This window comes from Mycteria americana, chromosome 7 (assembly GCF_035582795.1).
Source record: "Mycteria americana isolate JAX WOST 10 ecotype Jacksonville Zoo and Gardens chromosome 7, USCA_MyAme_1.0, whole genome shotgun sequence".
NCBI lineage: Eukaryota > Metazoa > Chordata > Aves > Ciconiiformes > Ciconiidae > Mycteria > Mycteria americana.
In genome coordinates this window covers 67,491,021-67,511,673 of record NC_134371.1, presented here as the reverse complement: position 1 = coordinate 67,511,673, position 20,653 = coordinate 67,491,021, and the positions used below count along the sequence as shown (strand labels likewise).

The following is a 20,653-nucleotide window of genomic DNA, read 5'->3' as shown; positions in this document are numbered from 1 at the left end:
CTCTAGCAGAGCTCTCATTTTGTAACTGACATTTACTTGCCCAGTGTACGATTACAGCAGAGTAACAGATAAATATAGCTTTTCAAGACTACTTGCTGCCCTTGCAGATGAGGTCACATACATTTAATGTCTATTTTAAACTCAGACACTTTTTAAGCATCCAGTGACCAGGGTCATCTTTTTTTTTCCACATTAACAGACATTTAGAGGAACTAGAAAAACATAAATAGGCTGAATATTTTTAGTAGCTCAAAGTTGTTTTTCATTGCTATTGCAGCTTCAACTTGGTAGACTTTAGTCTCCTTATTTCAGCTACCCTGGAAATAATTAATTGCTGTTAACAGTCAAGAGCCTGAAACAAAACCTTCATTTTCCTCAAATAATGTTATTTTCTTATCGCATATGAAAAAGCAGATTTTATTTTATGTAAGAGTATAAAAACAGTCAGTAATTATTCAAACAAGTGAAAGATGAGTATTATCATCAAATGACAAAAAAAGAAAATAAAATTTTTAAAAAAGGGAAATAACCAAATCCTTTATCAGGTGGCAAAATAAAATCATGAACCCTACCTCTCATATCAAAACCGCAAGAGTGTTTAATTAGGATCCCATCAGACCAATTTAACAAAGCAAGTTTCTCCTCAGTGAAACAGTTCCAGCATGTGATGGAACTACGTAACATGTTATAGAAAATAAGAGCATATTTAGAGAAACTAGCCTTTATAAAACACAATTATATTACAACTGTCAGCTATATACTGTACTATTCAGTACTATTAGTACTGAACAGTACTAATTTTTACTGTGTCTCAATGTTTTCATGCCACTGTATTTTGTTAGACGGTACATGATGAATACTCTGTCAAAGGATTTTACATACTCACAATTACTCTATCCCTAAGCTATCACTATATATGTTTCTTAAAAGCCATTAGCAGAAGTGGGATACCACAAATAAGTAAGTACTTATGTGATTCATTGGCTTTAACAAATCAAACTCCACAAAGTATAAACGTATGCCAGCTTTTTGAGAAGGACAAGACTAGAAATTGTCTAGGAGCTGCCAAAAAAGAATTCCTGGTTTAGTCTGAACGCTACCAAGAAACAGCTCTCTAACTAGAACGTTTAACGTAGGAGGGAATGCACACAATTATAAAACCATTCTTCCTGCTCGTTCAGCGGCATCACGTGCTGAGAAACCTGTACACAAGAGAGAAAACAGACATGAAATAGTTGGTTATTCGAGAACCGTGTGTACATTACCTGAAACGCTATGTAAGCAAAATGAACTGTTTCAGTACTTATATCACTGACATTAAATGACAAACATTCAGCATCTATAATGACAGCTGGTATTCAAAACTTACTATTGAATTTAATTGCGTGACAGCAAAAAATCCTTAAGGGACACTGAGCCTACAATTTATACTGAATGAAGCCAAAATTAAGATAAATAAAACACCTTACAGGATCAGGCTATAGATACCTAAAGTGTCAGCAGCAATATCAGAATAGGCCCCAACCCTGCCAGTGTCATGGGACTGTGTCTGTTTACAACAGGTTTGAATGCATCCACCCTGGAAAGCTGTGAAATATAAAATAGTTTGGATGCCTCTTCTTTTAAAGATAAGAGGCCATAATAAAAACTGGATTTTCTTCATAATATGAATGAAGAAAAATATCATTTGCATTTGTAATGCATTTTCAATCTCATTCTATCCCTTAGAACCCTCATTTAGAATTTTCACAAAAGCCTGCCCAGCTCTGGAATAGGGATCAGCAGATCAAATTGCCCTGTGGCTAAACATGATCCATAAGTCCAGTTTAAAAAAAAATCGGCCATTGGCAAATCACACTGTGTGTAAGGAGTGCCATACCTGTATTTTTGTCTCTTCTTGGTCTGTTTGTCACAGATATCTATATATCTGATTAAAATTTACTAAGTAAAAAAAAAAAAAAAAAAGAGAAAATACAGCCCTAGAAAAAGAATATTAAAAAAATATTAGTAAAAAAATATTAGTAAATGGGACGTATTGAATGGACAACAAACAGGCACACGTATGAAAAACTGAACAGCTATGGACTTTTATAACAATCTACACAGGGAAACGTGGATACATCAAGTACGTGTTCAGCTCTGAAATATCAAGAGCTATATGTGATCTGTACTGGTGATGAAGATGCCACTATCCACATGCTCATTATCATGATAAAAGACCTGCAAAAGGAAACTGTAAAGATGTCACACGATTTCTTCTATTTGCTTAGATTTTAAGTTGGCTAAACAACAAAAAACTTACCATCATGGATTTTGGTGCCACCTCCACAGCAAAAACCGTAAGTCCCCTATTACTAAGGCAGTTCTTACTCTGCTCATTGTTGACATGAATAATCACTTTGTTTTCAGACTGCAAGTGAAAAAACATGAAGGAACCCATTAGTCTTAATGGTTAAGTGGCTGCTCTTTATGTAACAACTACAAATTCCTCTCACTTGCTCTGACTTTGCTATTTTATAGGATAGAAACGCTTTAAGGATGCCGATGTCTATTCTCTTTGAAGAGTAACAGTTTCAAACGTACCTCAGCATCATCAGAGCCCAGATCCATTGTCAAAAGTCACTTATGACTCGTTGAAATAACTTGGGAACACCATTTAGTGAGAAAACTATTTGCCACAGAACGTCACAGATTCTAATAGTTTACATAGTTTCAAAAGGTGACCGGACAAATTCGTACTAGATTTTAAGTACAAAGATAGTATTTCTGTCTCAAGTAGTCCTTGAACTGCAAATCTCTAGAGGCGAGGACAGTGATCTGGAGAAGTGTCACTGGATGCTTGCCCAATTTTTGTTTGCAACATCCCCTACAAGCCATTTCTGAAGACTTCATTAATAGAGACTTTAAAAAATATTTGAGGAAATTAATAGAAGTATAATCACTTAAAGAACAGATGCTCTTGCTAAAGCTACGCAAGAAGGATCCAATATATAAAACTGAAAGCTTGGGTAACAGAAAATTCTTTAACCACCAGTTTATCCTAGGCAATACCCCGCTATTCAGTTGTCTCTAGATAAATCTCAATTTGACAGAGACGCTGGGAAACGTTTGATTCTTAACAATGCTATCCAACAATCTCTCTGTATTGAGAAATTAAATAGAAACACAGTTCCTTTACACAATCAGCCTTACGCAGCAAAGAAGCTACTATTAGACTGGTAAAGACTGAGCTACCAAAAAAAAAAAAAAAGCTATCTCTGGTGCTCATAGTACAAAGGGTTTGTGGACAGCAGAGTGCAAATACGGTAATTCTTGAAATATGGTATCACTGCAGAAATGTAAACACAATCTAGTGTTAAGCTGCTTATTCCTTTGATCTAGCTGATCTGGCATCATATTGGTGAAGTCCTCATTTCTACGTGGCAGTGAGATAAAGGCAAACAAAATAATTATCTGTACAGGAAGATACTTATGGCAACAGGAACAAGGTCACAGATATTCACCTAGCACAGGGGGTATATTATAGTAAGTTTGTGCTTTGGGTGATAGGAAGTGCCTCACTAACTGTTTATTTTGGCATATAAATAGGCAAACAATAGACGTGGTACTGCTTACTCCCTGAGAAATTTGAGGCTCCGTATGCAAGGTCTTTTAATCTCCACAGCTCACACCCTGACTAGGGAGGGTTAGAAGACAAGACACCTTTCTCTACCAACTGATTAAATACATATGCAAGACTAAAACAGAATCCCTCAGGAACTAGCATATTTCCTTAATCTAATTACAGAAATAACAAAGAAACAATTATTTCCATTGAAATAATCAGTACAATAACTGAAGATATAATCAGACTGCTTGCACTGCGGGAAGCTTAGAAGATGACAGATGCATAAAACTGCCTTTTTATTATTTCTTTCCAGACATTTACAATACAAAAAAGCCTCCAGCCTACAAATTCTAATGAGATTTTCAGGGAAGTGCAACTGTTCAATGCAGAACAGAGGTATTTATGAAACCTACTAAATGGTATAAGTGGCAGTGGTCAGTGATTTTAATCAGACAGCATCCAGTTTCCTCAGTACAGATCTCATCTCCTTCTCTGACATATCCCCAAATATATAAATAACTCCAGTATATCTACCCTAAAGGGCGAAGTGCAGATCTAAACCTGTAGTTCCAAGGAACCTCGGCATTCAGTCCTAATATTAGTCCACCAACCCACCCCCTTTTGCATGTTTGTCCATTTAAAAATATACTTCTTGCTGTGATCTTTCAAGATTTAAAGCATCTTAAGTTTAGCATCTTACCACACTGTATTTATTTACTCACAGCTCCTGATATAAATGAAACCGAGAATGAACAGCACATTCATTAGGATCTATGCAAAAAGGTTTTAAAATCTCTGCTTCTCACCAACCACTTTTGCTTGGACTTACAATTGTTAATTGGGATTAGTAATAAAGTAGACCTGCTAACCAGTTAACAATTCATTCAGAATATGCTTCTAAAACACAATCAATGCAAATGACTGCTCTTTTATTTTCTTATACACACTGAAAATATTAAATAGTGTAAATGCAGTAGTCTTTGCTCTTTCTGTAATTGTATTTCCTGTTCTTAGTATTTGTTTTCTGGTATTATGAACATATTATGTCTCCAATAATTATCAAAATATTGAAAAAATGGAATGTGAACACAAACAAATATTCCGATTCTATATGATATTTAAAACTGCTTGCCTCATTACAATAAGCTGTCCCTTCCAAGAACACTGATCCAGACTCTTTTGAAGTCTGAGTCATATGTCAAAAAGAGCTTTGCATCAGGCACTTTTTTTTTTTAAAATGAACTAGATTCAGAAACTTAGTATCAGGAATATCAGAAAATGTAATTCTCAAAAGTGATGCAAGGAGGGAAGAAGAACAATAATAACAGACTGACACAAAGTACCTTACAGAAGCCTCGTGCCATACCTTATTTTCAATAACAGAAGTGATTCTCCTGCCCGCTTTGTAGGTATAGATGATTATGTTTTCACAGCCATCCATTACTTTGGCCTCTCCTTTATTAACAACAGACTTGCAAATAGCCCTGTTGAGTTGCCAGCTCCCTGCCTCCAGATATATGGCTTTAATTCTGGGTTTGCATTTTTCTGCATAGATGTCAATGACAAAGGGGCATGCCTGCAATGGAGAAAATGAGTTTTATCATCACTTCATCTGTAGTTTTTCCCCTCACATTTTCATCCACAGCTCCTAAGTATTTTCATATATGCTCTGAAGTAGAATTACCCAAATACAAGTATGCCACTGAATATTAAATATTCAAAACCCGAGAGCTGTGGCAATCTTTTAAACCAAATGAAAGCCCAGGACAAATGAGCATTTTTCATGCCAGTCACAGCACACTCGATACGTAGTTTGGTGCATTTGGCTCCGACATAGCAAACCCTTCCTTGGATAGCAAAATGTACAGGAATTAAGATGAAGTGTGAATGTATTTCAGGGTCTGAAATAAGCCTGTCTCCTTTACCTGTCACACTCTTGCTATTTGTGCCACTTCATACAGATTTAAAATATCTGCAATGTTGCATTAAGCACTCCGCTCTTACAGTATCTTGGCTAAGATTAGTACGTACACGTAACAACCAGGAGTTTGCATTTTCTTAGACTCAGTAACAGTGCCTCAGTTTCTTTCAAATGGCTGTTGAAATCCACTAGGATTTCTCAGTTCTGTCTTTAATTTGTTAGGCTCAATGCTCCTGAAATATAAATCTCTTAAATCATCTGAAATCAAGGAATTAAAGGGTTAAGTTATAGACACAAGTTAAGTAGATATACATTTTTAGATTAATGACTAAAGCATTCAGAGAGCTATGTTGTCCTTTGGAAAGGAAAGACTATCGCCATAAACCACAGCTAGCAGGAGGCACAAAACACCTTTTCGAAATTTCTAACTTGATAAAAACCTCCCCAAAAGTCTTCTTCCTTAGAGGATAGCTCCCTCTTACGTCTGAAATGCAGAAAGACAATTTTGTAGTTGCTCTGCTAACCATACTGGCAGGAAAAGGAGAAAGTGGTACTCATTAAGAAATCATTCACCATGATCTCAATATTTTCACTGAGGGACAACTGAAGTCTCTCTACCATACTGAGTATTTTTGGTTCTGTATACATTTGTTTCACACACATATATTTTTATATAGTGACTACACTGACCTGATTTAGTTTAACAAAAGTTAAAGAAATAATACAATCAGACTATGATTAAAAAAAAAACCAAAATTTTTTAAAAATCAGCTTTTCTTGGGAATGAACGTTAAATGATGGCATTATCTGCATCTTTAATGTTTTCTTTAATTTTTCATAATTTATTTTCTATTCATTAAAGATATCCTCTTTCTTTAGTGAGAACTATTAACACCAACACTGATACTGCTTTAAAAAAAAAAAAATCTATAAGCACACAGAGACATCAGAGAAATAATCCCTGGTCCTGTAAATTTAAAGAGTGTGCCATCAGAAGTCCTTTCATTAAAATTTTATGGTGAACACCTTCAGACACTGTTGTGAAAGGCAACAGTAACAGAAATAGTCATATCTGAAAATTACAAATTCTGAATCATGTGGGGAAAAAAGTTATCTTCTCCTTATCCGCTTCTGTTGCAGCTTGGGCCAGAAAAGTGACTTTTTTAAGCAGAGCAAGTCCTGCATTTTGTAGGTTTGCTGACAGGTCATCACAGTTTACCATTGCTGTCTTCTTACCACTTCCCACCAGCAAGGTGCGTGAATTCTTTCAACGGGTATAACCCAAGATTCCTTCCTCTACAACCCCACAAAATACTGGCTTTCTCTAAAGCAAAAGGCAAATCTCCTCTTTCAACAATGTCAGTGTTATCCTCAGAAACAGGATACCATAATGACTGAAAGTCATAGCGTAAACCCTGTATTAAAGGCTTTGGACTGCATCACTGGCCTACTGAAATCAATTTATGACAGAAACAGTACTGCAGTTAAATATGTGCAGCGAGTTATTTTTGCTATATGTCTATCATACCTCTGTCATTTCTAATGCTTTATTGTAGCCCAGAGACAATAAAGTGACCCAAAGGTCGCTAGGATCCCCTTCACGGTCATTGGCTTCCATGAGATTCAGATCCATAAATCCTTGTCTTGTTAGTTCATTCTTCTTCATATCAAAATTCTCTGTTTAAAAAGAAATATAAGGTAGCACTTAAACATCTGTTCTCTCTGCAAACACCCTTTATCCTTCCAAAGCCAAACTCCCATTTATGTTAATGAGGTTTAAAAGATGGAGCCCCAGGCTCGCCAGTATTATTTGGGAAATAAAGTCGTTGACCAGATATGTGCTCTTTGCAGAGCTTCCCCGTGGATTTTAGGTAATGACTAGAAACAGCTGGCCCCTTGTATAACCCAAAAGAGGGTTAGATTTCAAAACAGAAAAAGTTCATACTGATTTTTTTTTCTTTTTGCTAGCCGTATTTGTTGTGGTTGAGATTTGCAGACTGGGGTATATTAGGAATGGGAAATCAAAGTCTGCTGGGGCCAGCAGCCTTAGTGCTTGAGGTCCTTGATATAGAAATGATTTACTTAGTTCCTAAAAAGCAATAAAATGCCAGTAATCCTAACACCCCTCTCTTGATAGAATATCATAGATCGACCACTCTAATGTCAGCAAACACATAATTGAAATGTCCTTGTGTCAGAGATTTTTAAAAATGGTTTTCTCATCTTCATAACAATGCTAAATCTTTACTATATATTATTAAAAAGGGATTACCAATTTAATAAATCTATCTAAGGGTACAGATGCTATAATAAATGGCTTGAACTTTGGTGTCAAGATTTATGATATTCGTCTGAACCCTTCAACTGATTAATGACCTGGTAAAACATTCACCTTATTCTCTTCTTTCCTCTCTTATACACTTCACACACACATACACCCTTCCTACTCATGTTGAGACCAGTGCACAGAGGCATAACACTGACAAAGTCATAAAGTGTGGAAAAGCATGTACAGGGATGAAACAGACAAGAAACTCATTTATAGAAAAGTATTTTTGTATGAGCTTTCCATCATTTAGGAAAAAGTCCAATATCTTAACTATTTTTCCCCAAAACACTCTAACAGGACTTGCCAGATTTAAAGTATTTTGGCCCAAATTAAGCAATGTGTCATAGCCTACCAAAGAATTATATCAAGCATGACATAGGCTGATATATAATGGTATGCCATACAGGCATTTCAGACATCAGTTGCCAAAAAACTACATTTCTTATAGAAACTTTTAATTTTCATACAACAGCTTCTAAATTCCCAGTTTGTCCACTCACTTCAGCTAAACTGCCACTGCTTTTAAACCACCACTTTCATGTACTGTATTATTAAAGCAGCCTACAGTCACTGGTGGTTGTATTCTCCCAACCCTGTTATGGGGTAAATATGTCCATTCTCAAGGCCTTTGCAAGCTTAAAGCAATGCCACAGAAGTCCTTTTTTCTTCAAAATCGAAGTTTGTGGTCTAACACTGCTCCTGCAAGCTGGCAAGATGTCCAGTAACATTGATGAGATATATCAGCAGACAGAAAACAAAGTACAGCTGGAAGAGTCTTAACTGGCTGTCAGCTTCCTCGTCTCACTCACGGAAGTCTCAGAATCTCACGGCTGTCATAGCGCACTATGGACAAACTGACACACCATATATGAACCTTCAAAAAGTTAATGAAAAACTGCTTACATCTGAAGAAAATACATAGTTGCAATAGGCATTTTCTAATGTCTAACTTTCTAAACAATCATCATAAGCTCTAGATGCCATTTTTAAAGCATCATATACACACTAATTAAGTGTCCCTCTCAACATTTTGTGAGATATGAAAGCAGGATCAGCTTAATCTGCAGAAAGGAGATTGATTAAAGGAATACCTGTTACAGCTTAATTCACCATATGATCTGTGAGTAGAAAACCTGTAGTTTTTGGCAGTTATAAAATGTTTTACCTACAAAACTTTACCATTAGCAAGGGGAGGAATTTTCTCAGCAGAAGGTCAGTGGCACACAAACCAGAGTGAAGCAAAACAAAGGACAGGAGACTGGAAAAGGAAAACAAGAAAAAGAGAGAGAAGAGAACAATATCTATATGTGTTCTTGGTATAGGCTACAAAATGCTCAGTTCTTCTATACCGTATACATAGTAGGATGCTATAAACAACAGCTTGCAAGTAGATTGATAGCCCCAGTTAGTTGTATCAAGCACAGCAACAAACTTACCCTTACATACAGCCCATGCTTCCTCATCACATTTCTCACCACTAGTTCTCAGTTCAAAGAAATTGTATTCCTCCAAACTCAGAAGGCCATTTCCATCCAGATCAATTGTTTCAAATATATCCAATAAAGTGGCTCTAAAAGATGAAAAAGGCAGAACTATTTCCAAACACTTCTGTTTACTGTCTCATAATATTGTCCATAATTATTCAGTCTATTTGAGAATATTCTGTACAAACAGCATTTTAGTAACATACAGCTTTTAAAAAGCTAGATGTTATTTGCAGCACACACTTTTGCAATAGTTACCATGCCTATTTGGGAATATGACTTACTGGAACTCTTTGGACTTACCGGAACTCTTTGGTCAGAGCCAGTTCTCCATCTTCACCTCTATATACCAGCTTTGCTTCTCCAGTAATTTGTGTTTTTACCTTCTTCAACCTACAGCCTGTTGTGAATGGGAGTAGCCAGTAAATGCCTGATCCGAGCTCCCCTTTCCATCCAAACATCTGCTCTTAAAGGAAGACAGACAAGTTTGTAAGTTACTTCTCAAATTATACCTTTCTTTATTACTAGTAATATTCGTACAAAAGTGATTAATTCCTTGAAAACACTGGTAATGCTAGGTTCTTTCCTTAAAGAAAACATGTGTACAGTGAGATGCTGTGTGATGCCACTTTAAGACACAAAAACTAGCGAATCTCTTCGTTATAATAAGTTAGAAAAACGTACAGGACCAGAGATGAGGGGAGAACAGTCATTACTAGAAATGTCTAATAACAGTCCTATCATTTTCAGATTTGTAACAGTCTTTAATCGTTAAACTTTAAAACAAAAGCAGCCAGAAGCAGGCTGACAAAACCCACTGCGTTTTTAATTTCCTCCCTGATTTATCAGCTTTGTTCAAACTAGCAACAAAAATTTCCTATTTAAAAAGTCACAAGTGACTTAGGGTTTAAGAAGCAAACCGAGTTCCCTGTGGCTTGGAAGGGGGAAGTAACTTAATGCTGCCATTTCTCCTCCCTTATTTCTGACATAGGATAAGAATATTCTGTGCGCTGTGAAGTTCAAAATCATATATATGGCAAGGAAAAAGAAAATTAAAGGAAATTTTAACAAATTTTACCTTTGAACTTTTGTTTTTGAAGGTGCAGGAATACAAGTGAGTTTCCACAGAGTATCTCTACAGACTACCAGCAACTCAGCAATACTTGCCAACACACCACATGATAATACGGTCCTCACAGGAATTTCAATGAACTTCCATACAAGTGGCTTGCATCCAAAGGGCATAACTGAGACAGCGTTACATCTTACCTTGCGTAAGTTCTGTCAGTTTTGAAAGGGAACATGGACAGAACAAGTGTTTCTTCTCTCCTCTAGTCTGATTAGGTACGGTTTGAATTCCTTCCAAATACATGGGAACTCACCCATGCAGCATTAACACATACACTAAAGATATAACAATTAAAATAGGAATACAAGGAAAATATCTAACCTCTTTGTTTTGTTGTTCAGTAAAGCTCACAAGCTGTAGATTTTCTTGGGTTTCATTTTCCTTCAGAATATACAAAGCTGTATCCACTGACAACCAATGACAAGATTTTCCTAAAAAGAAAAACATTCCCAATACAAATGCTTAATAATAGCATGAAATTGTTTTTCTTTGAACCCCAAAGTAGATATTTCCGTGGCATTTATAATATTGACCCCTGTTAATCTAAGACGGAAAAAAAGAATCCATTATATGCTATCGGGATTTCCCTCCTATTTAGGTTGATCAGATAAATTGTTCCAAGTCCTGTGATTGTCTTACAGATAATGATTACTATTAATAGTTCTAATATTAAAACTTTTGCTAGTTAAGGAAGCTATTTTCATTGTTTTCTACCATTAGTACAACATTACTATTTATTAGTTTTTTATACACTAAGGCTCCTAGATATTTGCAATTAAGGATGTTAGCAAAATTATATCATATTCTTTTCTGAAGTTCTGTAAAATATTGTTAAACTCACCTTGACTGGAAACCCAGATTATATGCAAAAGCTAGGGATACCAGAAGATGTAAATCTCATAAGTGTAAGTTTCAATTATTTTTAAGATTTAAATAGCAAGATGCCTCTACATGGCATCACTAGTTGTTCTTTGTTAGTCTTAGGTTGGATTGGAATGGAGGCCTGGTCTTACATATGTTGAATGGATGCCATTTGAACCTCTTTGATTTCTTGTAGCTGCTCAGTTCCTAAGGGCAATCAATCAATGAGCTATTTAGTGGTCTTCAAGTTAATCAGACCACAGCAAACCAGTGAAGGCAGGGGCTTAGTTTTTCTACAGTCAGGAGTTAATGATACTAAAGAGTGGCTACACACCACACAACTTTGTTAAGAATTTGAAGATGTTTCTGAATTCTCATAAAAAGGTAATTGCTCTGCTAACAGATGAATCCTTTCCTTACATACCAGTATTATGTCTTTCTCTTCACAACAAAACATGAAGATATTTCTATATGCAGGACAATAATGTGCAAAAGTAGAAATTTTTTTTACAAAAGACAAGTCAGTACTCTTGGTTACACAGAACGTCTTGACAATCCTGCAGCAGAACTATTCTAAGGCACAGTTTAAGAGGGTGCCACACGAAAAAAGAAAAGTTATGAGCAGAGCACTGAGACATTCTGTTATTCAAATCTGTTAGTATCGGACCATGTTTCCTCACTGTTAGAAGTCTGTTGATCAGCTTCCCATTTCAGCCAGGTAGTAATTGGAAAACAACTACTTTCTGTCAATTATTTGCAGTGAAGTTTTTATTACCAACCTCAATCAGAATCAGTTACCAACCTGTAGCACAACAGCCAGTCCTGATGACTCTGAAACATCTTTGTGATCTAATGGCCCCTGTTTCACAGGATTAAAGAGGAAATAATCTACTTGGGGAAAAAATCATTCCAACGTAGCAACTAGATAAAGCTCCTTGGTAAATCACTGGAGAGAACAAAGCCAATAGCATTTGGAAAAAAGGAGCACAAAGGCTGACTAGTCTCAGGTAGCTCTAATGCTGGGCTTCACTCTTTTAAGATGAAATTTAAAATAGGCAAACTATGCTATAAATCCCTCAGACAAGATTCATAATCAAAACATCAAGATACCGTGCTGCCATAAAAAGCCATAACCTATTTTAAGTATTTACAAAAGTATTTTAGGTGGAAAATACAATATTCACTAAATTTTTTATTGTTGTTTCCCACAAAGTACATTAACACCTTACATAGAGATACTGCAAACAGTGCTAACTTCAAATTTTGTAATAAGAAACTTCACAAATCTATGGCCAAAAATAATCTAAGAGGTTGGCTGACTAAAGGGAGAAAGATAATGGACTTAGCTGATTTTCACTGCCCAAGCAGTGAGCACAAAATGACTAAGCAGAAAATATGGTGTGACAAGTTAAGTTACATTTTTAACAGGACTCTGTCAACAGAGAAAAGTATTGCTATATCGCAGTATTGCAAAGTATTGCAAGTAAGAAAGGGAGAGATGTATCAGCAAAAGAGAAAATATTTTTTATAGAGAAAAATTCTCCAAAGAAATACAAATACACTTACCTTCTACCTGACGAACATTTAAAGGCTTGATGGTAATACATACTGTAGACCTTTGCGGTAAGTGCAACTTGTACTTGTGACTAATGATTTCACCATCTTCTTCTAAGTAGAAGCATCCTTTGGATTGTGCACGTTGCCATTCCTGGAAACCAAGCAAATACTAGATGTTGCCTTGATCTTTGATCAAGATAAAAGCGCCTTCTCTGAAATACTTTCATTTGATGATTTAATAAATCCTGCATAAAATACACCACAAGATACAGCACTGATCTTCTACTCCTTTTTTTAAATTAATTTTCTCAAATAGTCCTTTTTGTAGTCAATTTTTGCAGAGCAGTTAGTAATGTTGCTTCACTTATGAAAATCCTTGAAAAACATACAGATTACCCCAATGCTCAAATAGCTGAAATGAAATTTGAATTGCCATGAAGAATCAAACTGAGCTCATTAAATTCTCTGAACTGTGTGATTTACCACTGAAAGACTGGAATTTTGCTACAGTAGTTCCATCAGGCCAATCAAGCAAAGAACATAATTGATTAGCTGAACAACGAGCAGTTATTTGCTCAGACAAATCACAAACACAACTATTGGTCAAATTAAGTGGTTCTTTTTGACTTCTGTCAAAGCTATCAGAAAGACATAAACTGAAAACTGCTGTATTTATGAATAATATAGTTCCTGGAGAAGCCATGATTTTGCCAAGATGCTAAAACAGCTGCATACTTCACATTTTTAATTTTTTTTTTTAACAGCAGGTCCCAATTTTCAATTTCAAATATCATTTGAATTATATTTCTTTAGCAAAACAAAAATAAAGTCCTTATAGACATATCATATGCCTCAAGAAATGGAAGACATTTTTGATTTGCCTTCCCTGGTCTGGCTTAAGTCCATGATTTCTAATCACTTTCCTAGCAATGGAAGATAATGTTTCTGAGCAGAGCCTAGCAGAAGGAATCTTTCAGTGTAATCTCAGCAGAGAGCTCTGTCCAGGTGGCTGTACCTATGCTTAGTGTTCACTGTAACAGGCAAGCTAACACAGATCTGAGAAGAGCTTGTAAAAAAAGAGGTCTGCATGCAACTCCCAGTAAGGAGGCTGACTAACTCCATCTAAGGTCAGTCTTCATCCGAGTGCTACATTTCATTTCTCCCCTTAAAGAATCAGTTCTCAGTACAACACATTCACACTCAGCTGATGGTACTTTACAGTCAATGACCTAAAGGTGTCAGGCAAGATCTGGACTTTGCAAGTGTACGTACACCCAGGATGCCAAGTAACACACTTGTAACACATGTAGTTCTGATCCTGAATTTATAGATTTCTCCATTCAGAACTCTACACTTCTTAAGAATATAAATTACTCAGGGATTCATGGATTTAAGAGCCTTCAGTCCTGTGCCACAGTTTTGCCACTGATTTCTCTGGGAACAGGATCAACTCCTCTATACTAAGAATTTCTCATTCAAACATTACCAAATTAATCTTCATGATACTCCTTTCTGCTTTAAGAACTTTTTATAAATTAATCAAAACAAAGAGAGAGATGTACTTTGAGCAAACTCCCCACCTGTGTTGGCACAGAAAGACTGCAGAATCTAATACTATCTCTCACTTCATTTTCTGCCTCTGAATCACTCTTATCAGTTTCATCCAAATAGCACAAACTCAGCTATGAAAAGAATCTTCACACTAAAGGAATAAATATGTATCATCCTCAAAACATCAATGTGGATAAATACTGAGAATTCCAACTTTTACATAGCTGGAAACTATCTTAATCTCAAATTACTTATTATTATGGTAAGACTACCCTGTCCCATCCAAGATGTTGATCTAAAGGCAACAATTATTTCATCCTCAGTACCCCAGTAGTTTTGGTAGCATAATGCATCATACCAATTTTAGATGTCAAATTCTGCTAATTATATTTGCATACAGCTGACAATACGGAGTACTTTTAAGTACAAATAGTATATACTTTGCAACTCACTTTCTTCTGTTCTTTGGAGGTTCCTTGGGATTTTTAAAGAAAATTAAGACTTTGCTAAGGAAATTCTAAGAGACTTTAAAAGTAAACATACTTCCTCAGAGCACAGGCTATCAAAAAGACAAAGATCAATTAAGCTATCTAAAAGAAAGTGGGACATCCAATCCCTGATGGAAACTAATATCCAAGTCCTTCCCCTCCCATAATCTCCCATAATCTTTTCCAGTTAAGATAACAGTTGGATCTGGGACCTTCGTGGAAACCTATCTTCTCTGCCATCAGAGACGCAGAGGAAACAGCATGCTGTTAGAGGAACGATGATCTCCTCTCACCAGCTACATTTACACTGAGAAATAAAAGACAGCAAGAAGCAAGGTGAAGCATTCAACACCCTATCATCCATCGTGTTTAGCTGTTACCTCATTCCATGGCTCTGTTTCAGATGAACTAGCGCTCTTCAAGAAAACGTGTACACAGTTCAAAGGATTTTTCGCTTCAGGCACCACTTTCAAAAAGGAATATGGATGTAACTGCACTCGATTTGGCTTTCTGTCACCTACACAGTCAACATTATCCCATCAGGTTTTACAACCTTGCACACTCCATGCCATGACCTACCCCACAGCTTGTAACATGTGTTCTTGGTTGGGATGCAGAGACATAAGATTATGAATGGCACTGGAAAGTATAATTTCTTAACCCCACAACACTATCACATGGGTTCCAGGAAAAAACACAAGCCAAGTGCCATTTAAAGTGGACACAATCTGCTTGAGAGGGTGCTAGGCCTAAGCTTTGTGGAAGTGCAGCTACCTATGCTACTTGGTCCACAGAGTCAGACATCAGTCCCTGGCCACCTTTTATGTAGCGGTATAGACCTAATTAACAAAGCCACCTAAAAAATTTATACCAATCTTTACCCATTAAACTAGATTTCTAGTGAGTGGATAAGCAAAAGGTATCCAATCACAAAGAATAATTAGCAAAGAAGAGAACAGAGACAGAAAGTTACTGGGACTTCATGGTGAGGGTTAAAGGTTGAGCAAAAGATAGTGTTCTCTCCGTCAAATGAGTGGATAATGGGAGTTGGCATTGACATTAGAGTCAACATAAGTCAGTGCTAGAATTCAAATATGTAGTTTAGCCTGTTAAATCATTCTAGTACTATTCCATTCTCAGTAAACTGTTTATTCCAATACTTGCATGAATGTGCAGGTTAAGATGTGAGCAACAGTAAGCAAAAGTTTGACAACGCTTTAGGAATCAAATACTAAACTGTTATTCTTGCAGAGGGCGTAAGGTGGTGCTATATTCTCTAAATTATCCACGTCAAATTACAAACAGGTATGTAAACCTGGGAAACTAAACGATGATTTTTCTGTTTTGATTTTAGTATGTCACTTCAATGCATAACAAAAGTTGTCAAGTAATAGCTAACATAGTGGGAAATGTTTGTATCAAAAATGTTAATCATAAAGAATGTTAGGGACTACCTGGTGCTGCCAGTGCTGGTCACTGCCCAAATAATGCATTCTATTGCCATTACAATTTAAGTTGTTATTGGATAGTCCACCCACTCATGCATAATTCAAAATAAAAAGCAATGTTTGTGAGAGGAATTGTTCCTATGATTAAAGCAAAGAACTTCAGTTCAACGCTTTGTCTTGTACAAACCTGTTCCACATGCACAGAAAAAGTCTTGCTAGTTCAATTCATGAGGCTACTTCACCGGTAAGAGTGGGAGCATATAACTGTTTCTTTCAGGAAAAGGACTTTTCTCAGGTATTTCTTTTTCTACCCACTGTGTATACAGGTCTTTCACTGACTTCAGTAGAGCAGAATGCAAAGGTGAGAATCCTTAGCAGGGATAATTTAGCTACCCAATGCAGAGAGAAGATTTTAGAACATGATACACTGCTTTCTTTTTTTGTTAATGTCTTTCAATCTTGACTAAAACTGATAATAAGAATATTTTGCAGAAATTTAAGATCTCCATTAGCCATGCTTTAACTAATTGTGATTCAACTACAGTTGAAGCCCAAGAGGTCAGCATGTTGTTTATGCACATCTGTAGCACTTCTTCAACTGTCTATTTTTTTCTCCCGAAAGTTATTTACATGGCTTTGAACATGTCACAAAACTCCACTGACAAAAAGAAAACACACAAAAGAATGTACTATGAACACATTCCATGTTTCCTAAGGGTTTTTACATTTAGATGTTCACCACGTTTTGACTTCCACAGTTTTCTTCTGTCAGAAATTTAAAGTTGGCATTGGTCCAACTTCATGATAGCAATATTTTCTTACTGTCCCCAAAAGACAGGTGAACTGCAGGAAAAAAAGAAAATCTGAATAGAAGATAAATAAGAAAAATTGTGGAGTGCTAGATTCTGATCTGCAGCCCAAATGAATCGCTGTGTATTTATTAATTGATTTTGACAGAGTTTGCATTGTGCCCTTAATAGTTAGGGTTAAAAAAAATGAGTAGTTCTGCTTACACCTTTTCATGTTTATTGATTGATTTCAGGTTTTGTATGATGCTAATCAATAGCAATCGATATCTGCAGCTGCTTTTTTTCTGTCAGCTCTTACTGGCTTGTACAAAGAAAGAGGAATCCAATATTGGGAAACTGTGTGATGGTTTTATATACTACATATCATGTTTGAACAAGGTGAAATTGCAGGTTAAATTGCATGGAGGTCCAGATACCTAAACAGACGGCAAAAAATTCCTTTGAGATTATGTTTTTAAATTTTAATATAGAACAAATGTCACTGTATAGCAATGTCGAAGATATAAAGGACTTCAGAGTTCAATAACAAATACAGAGTTGTTATTTGAAACAAAAATGTAACTCATGAGAACAATCAGTTCAGTTTTCTAGCAGCAGTTATACTATGTGGTCATAACCATTTTTTCCCTTTTATACAGGAGTCTCAAGGTGCACATTTTTAATGTATCCTAGCAGTTTCCAGTTAATGTTTTATATTTCTACAGCTATTATTTTCTGTTGAAAGAAAACTAGTAAAGGTTCAGTCAAGAAAGGGAAAACAAAGGAAAAAGATCAATATTAACACTCTACAAATATTGACTTAGCAAAGTGACTTTGTTGTCTTTCTCCCACAGGAATTTATATTGAATGAGTGATTTATTTAAAAGAAAATACTGATAGAACATATTAGTCTAACTAAAAATCAATATTTTCAAGCTACAGCATATATTTACAAATTAATGTCCAACAAACTGAATATGCTCACAGATCTGTTATTTATTTCCAATTACCTTTCATATAAAGGTTTATGATACACAATCTTTCAGACTACTAAAGCATTTAAAGTTCTCACCAACCTAATAAATTATTAAATTTTAAATTTCTCAAAAAGTCATTAAACGTTTTATCCAACAGTGGTTTCATTTATTAAAAAAAAAAAAAACCAACCCCCCACAACACCACCACACTTTGTTTTATTAACCTTCACACCTGAAAAATTATTTTCAATAACTAGATGTCAGCAAAACCAACAGTATATAAAAATGTTAATAATAATAACATGTATCAAGAAATCTCTCACTAGTTTATAGCTGCCCTTGACAAACTATTAATAAAACATAAGCTAAAAATCAGAGAAAAATGGTTTCTTATTTAAAATGCAATAACATATGTGCCTAGAGGAAAACAGCATAATTTCAATAGGACTAGCTTACATGATACCTTTATTGTGTCTGGCTCAATTAGCTTTGTGTTTCTGTTGCTACTGGCACCCATGCTGATAGCGGTAGAAATGGATGCTTTGCAACTCTGAGCTGATGAGGGTCTTGAAGGAGTTCTGCTATCACCTATAAACATAGATATTTAGTTACAATTACATTATTTCAACCCACTCCTAGTGCTATTTATCTTAAAGCCTTATATTTATAGGCACACAGAGTAAAAATGGATGACAAGAGCTTCAATCAGATAAGCTGACTTCCCTTATAATTACATAATTCATTAGCCAAACATCTTTACTTCCCTGACTATACATCCCAGGTGAATGGGTATATGAATGGCAGAACCTTGGAATCCAAACCTGCCTGAAGGACAAGAAATTGTTACTACATGATTCCATTTACCTTGGAACCAAGGTAAATCTGTCCTAAGTGGATAGGTTTGACCTGCGTCTTGTTTCAGGTTATTTCTTTCCAGGACAATGTAGTTTCCCTGCCAGATAGCACATCACTTACGCACAGCTGTCCAATGCAATTACTTCCAAGCCTTTACTTTCTCATTCTTTACGTTGGGGCAACTCTGCTGATACAATTGTTGATTTAGCTACATAAACTCAGTCTTCATCACTGTTCTGTCATCTTTGCACCTCCTTCAGTATTGCCTAGAACTGAAGCAACTTAAACAGCGCACACTATGTACAAATGCAAAGATTTCATACATGGTACCTTTGCAGTCTTTTTCCAGTTTTGGAAGGTTTTTAAGTATCTTTGTAACTTCAGGAAGACCATTAAACGCTCATACTGATTGTGCTTGAAAAGTGGCCTTGATAATTGAAACAAACAGACTGCTTATCGATAAATGTTTAAGGTTTCATCTCTTGATCTGAGAAGGAAATAACTTGCCTATGTTGCAACGTCTGAGCATTCATTTTCTCTCTTCCCTCTGGACCGTGTCACATGAGAGTCAACAAAATTCACCCTTAAGAATTTGAGAGCTTCAGATCATAGATGCAGCCAAAGACATTCATTTTCTCTCTTCCCTCTGGACTGTGTCACATGACAGTAAATGAAATTCCCCCATAAGAATTTGAGAGCTTCAGATCATAGATGCAGCCAAAGATCATTTGAACATGGGGGTCAGATATTCTACTGAGACATTTATGAGATTGCCACAGTAGAAATGAATATTAATCAATAACTTCCTCACTAATCTGAGAAAAATTAAACAAATACTCAGCTGTTCATTGACCCAGAGCACGATCTCCAACAGAAGGAAAACTCCCAATATGAAATATAAATACCTTTTGTTGGTGCTAGTTTGTGATCAGTTTTCCTTGGGACTCTTGGTGATGGTTTTGACACTGGCAGCGTGATCCCTTCAGAGGAAATTTCAGCTTGACTTCCAAACTGCTGTTGCCTCAATCGACTATCAACTTCCAGTTTCTCTCGTGCAGTCTTGCAGCACTGCTCACTGGTTGTCATGTACAAGTCACAAAACTTTAGATAAAGAAAAGCAATCTGTTAAGTGAAACATCCTTTCTCACAGTTTTAAGGATTAAAATGTAACATTAGTAAGGAAAGGACAGGTCAATAGATGTAATGCATTTTCTCTTAAAGCACAATATTAATTTTAATTTTAATTTTCATGAATCAGAACGGCCACTCAAGTGACACAGTAAAATGGAGCCATGATTCAACAAGGAACTCCAAATACTGAATAAAAATTAAGTGCGACTTTCAGCCCAAGAGGTGATTTATATTTCTTTCTAGATATCTGAAGACTGATTTTTTTTTTTTTTACCATAGGATTCTTACTAGGGGGTTGTTTTTCTCCTATGAAATTATATTTATGTACAAATCTTTGTGGACTGTTTATTCAGTTCAAAACTTAGTCATTGCTTAGAGATGATGTCAAAAAACCTGATCAGATGTTGTCTTCAAAATAAGATGTTCAACATATATGATAGTGTCTCCCACACAAGAAATTACAAAATGTCACAGACAGAGCAACTCCCACAACTCTCTCTTAGCCAAATTTGCTGTCAATTGTCATC

At 35.9% G+C, this 20,653-nt stretch overlaps 1 protein-coding gene across 3 annotated transcripts in view; it reads right to left on the bottom strand.

Annotated features, from left to right (window-relative positions):
* Positions 1-785: 785 nt before the first annotated feature.
* Positions 786-20,653, bottom strand: part of EFCAB7 (EF-hand calcium binding domain 7) — a 29,763-nt gene continuing 9,895 nt past the window's right edge. For all 3 annotated transcript variants that reach the window (XM_075508905.1, XM_075508906.1, XM_075508907.1), the window contains exons 6-15: positions 19,901-20,096; positions 18,604-18,728; positions 12,898-13,039; positions 10,792-10,901; positions 9,645-9,802; positions 9,294-9,427; positions 7,057-7,205; positions 4,974-5,183; positions 2,303-2,410; positions 786-1,202 (exon numbers count right to left, since the gene is read on the bottom strand). In XM_075508905.1, the coding sequence (XP_075365020.1) occupies positions 1,128-1,202; positions 2,303-2,410; positions 4,974-5,183; positions 7,057-7,205; positions 9,294-9,427; positions 9,645-9,802; positions 10,792-10,901; positions 12,898-13,039; positions 18,604-18,728; positions 19,901-20,096 (1,407 nt within the window). In that variant the 3' untranslated portion in view covers positions 786-1,127. The remainder of the gene's footprint in view (positions 1,203-2,302; positions 2,411-4,973; positions 5,184-7,056; positions 7,206-9,293; positions 9,428-9,644; positions 9,803-10,791; positions 10,902-12,897; positions 13,040-18,603; positions 18,729-19,900; positions 20,097-20,653) is intronic.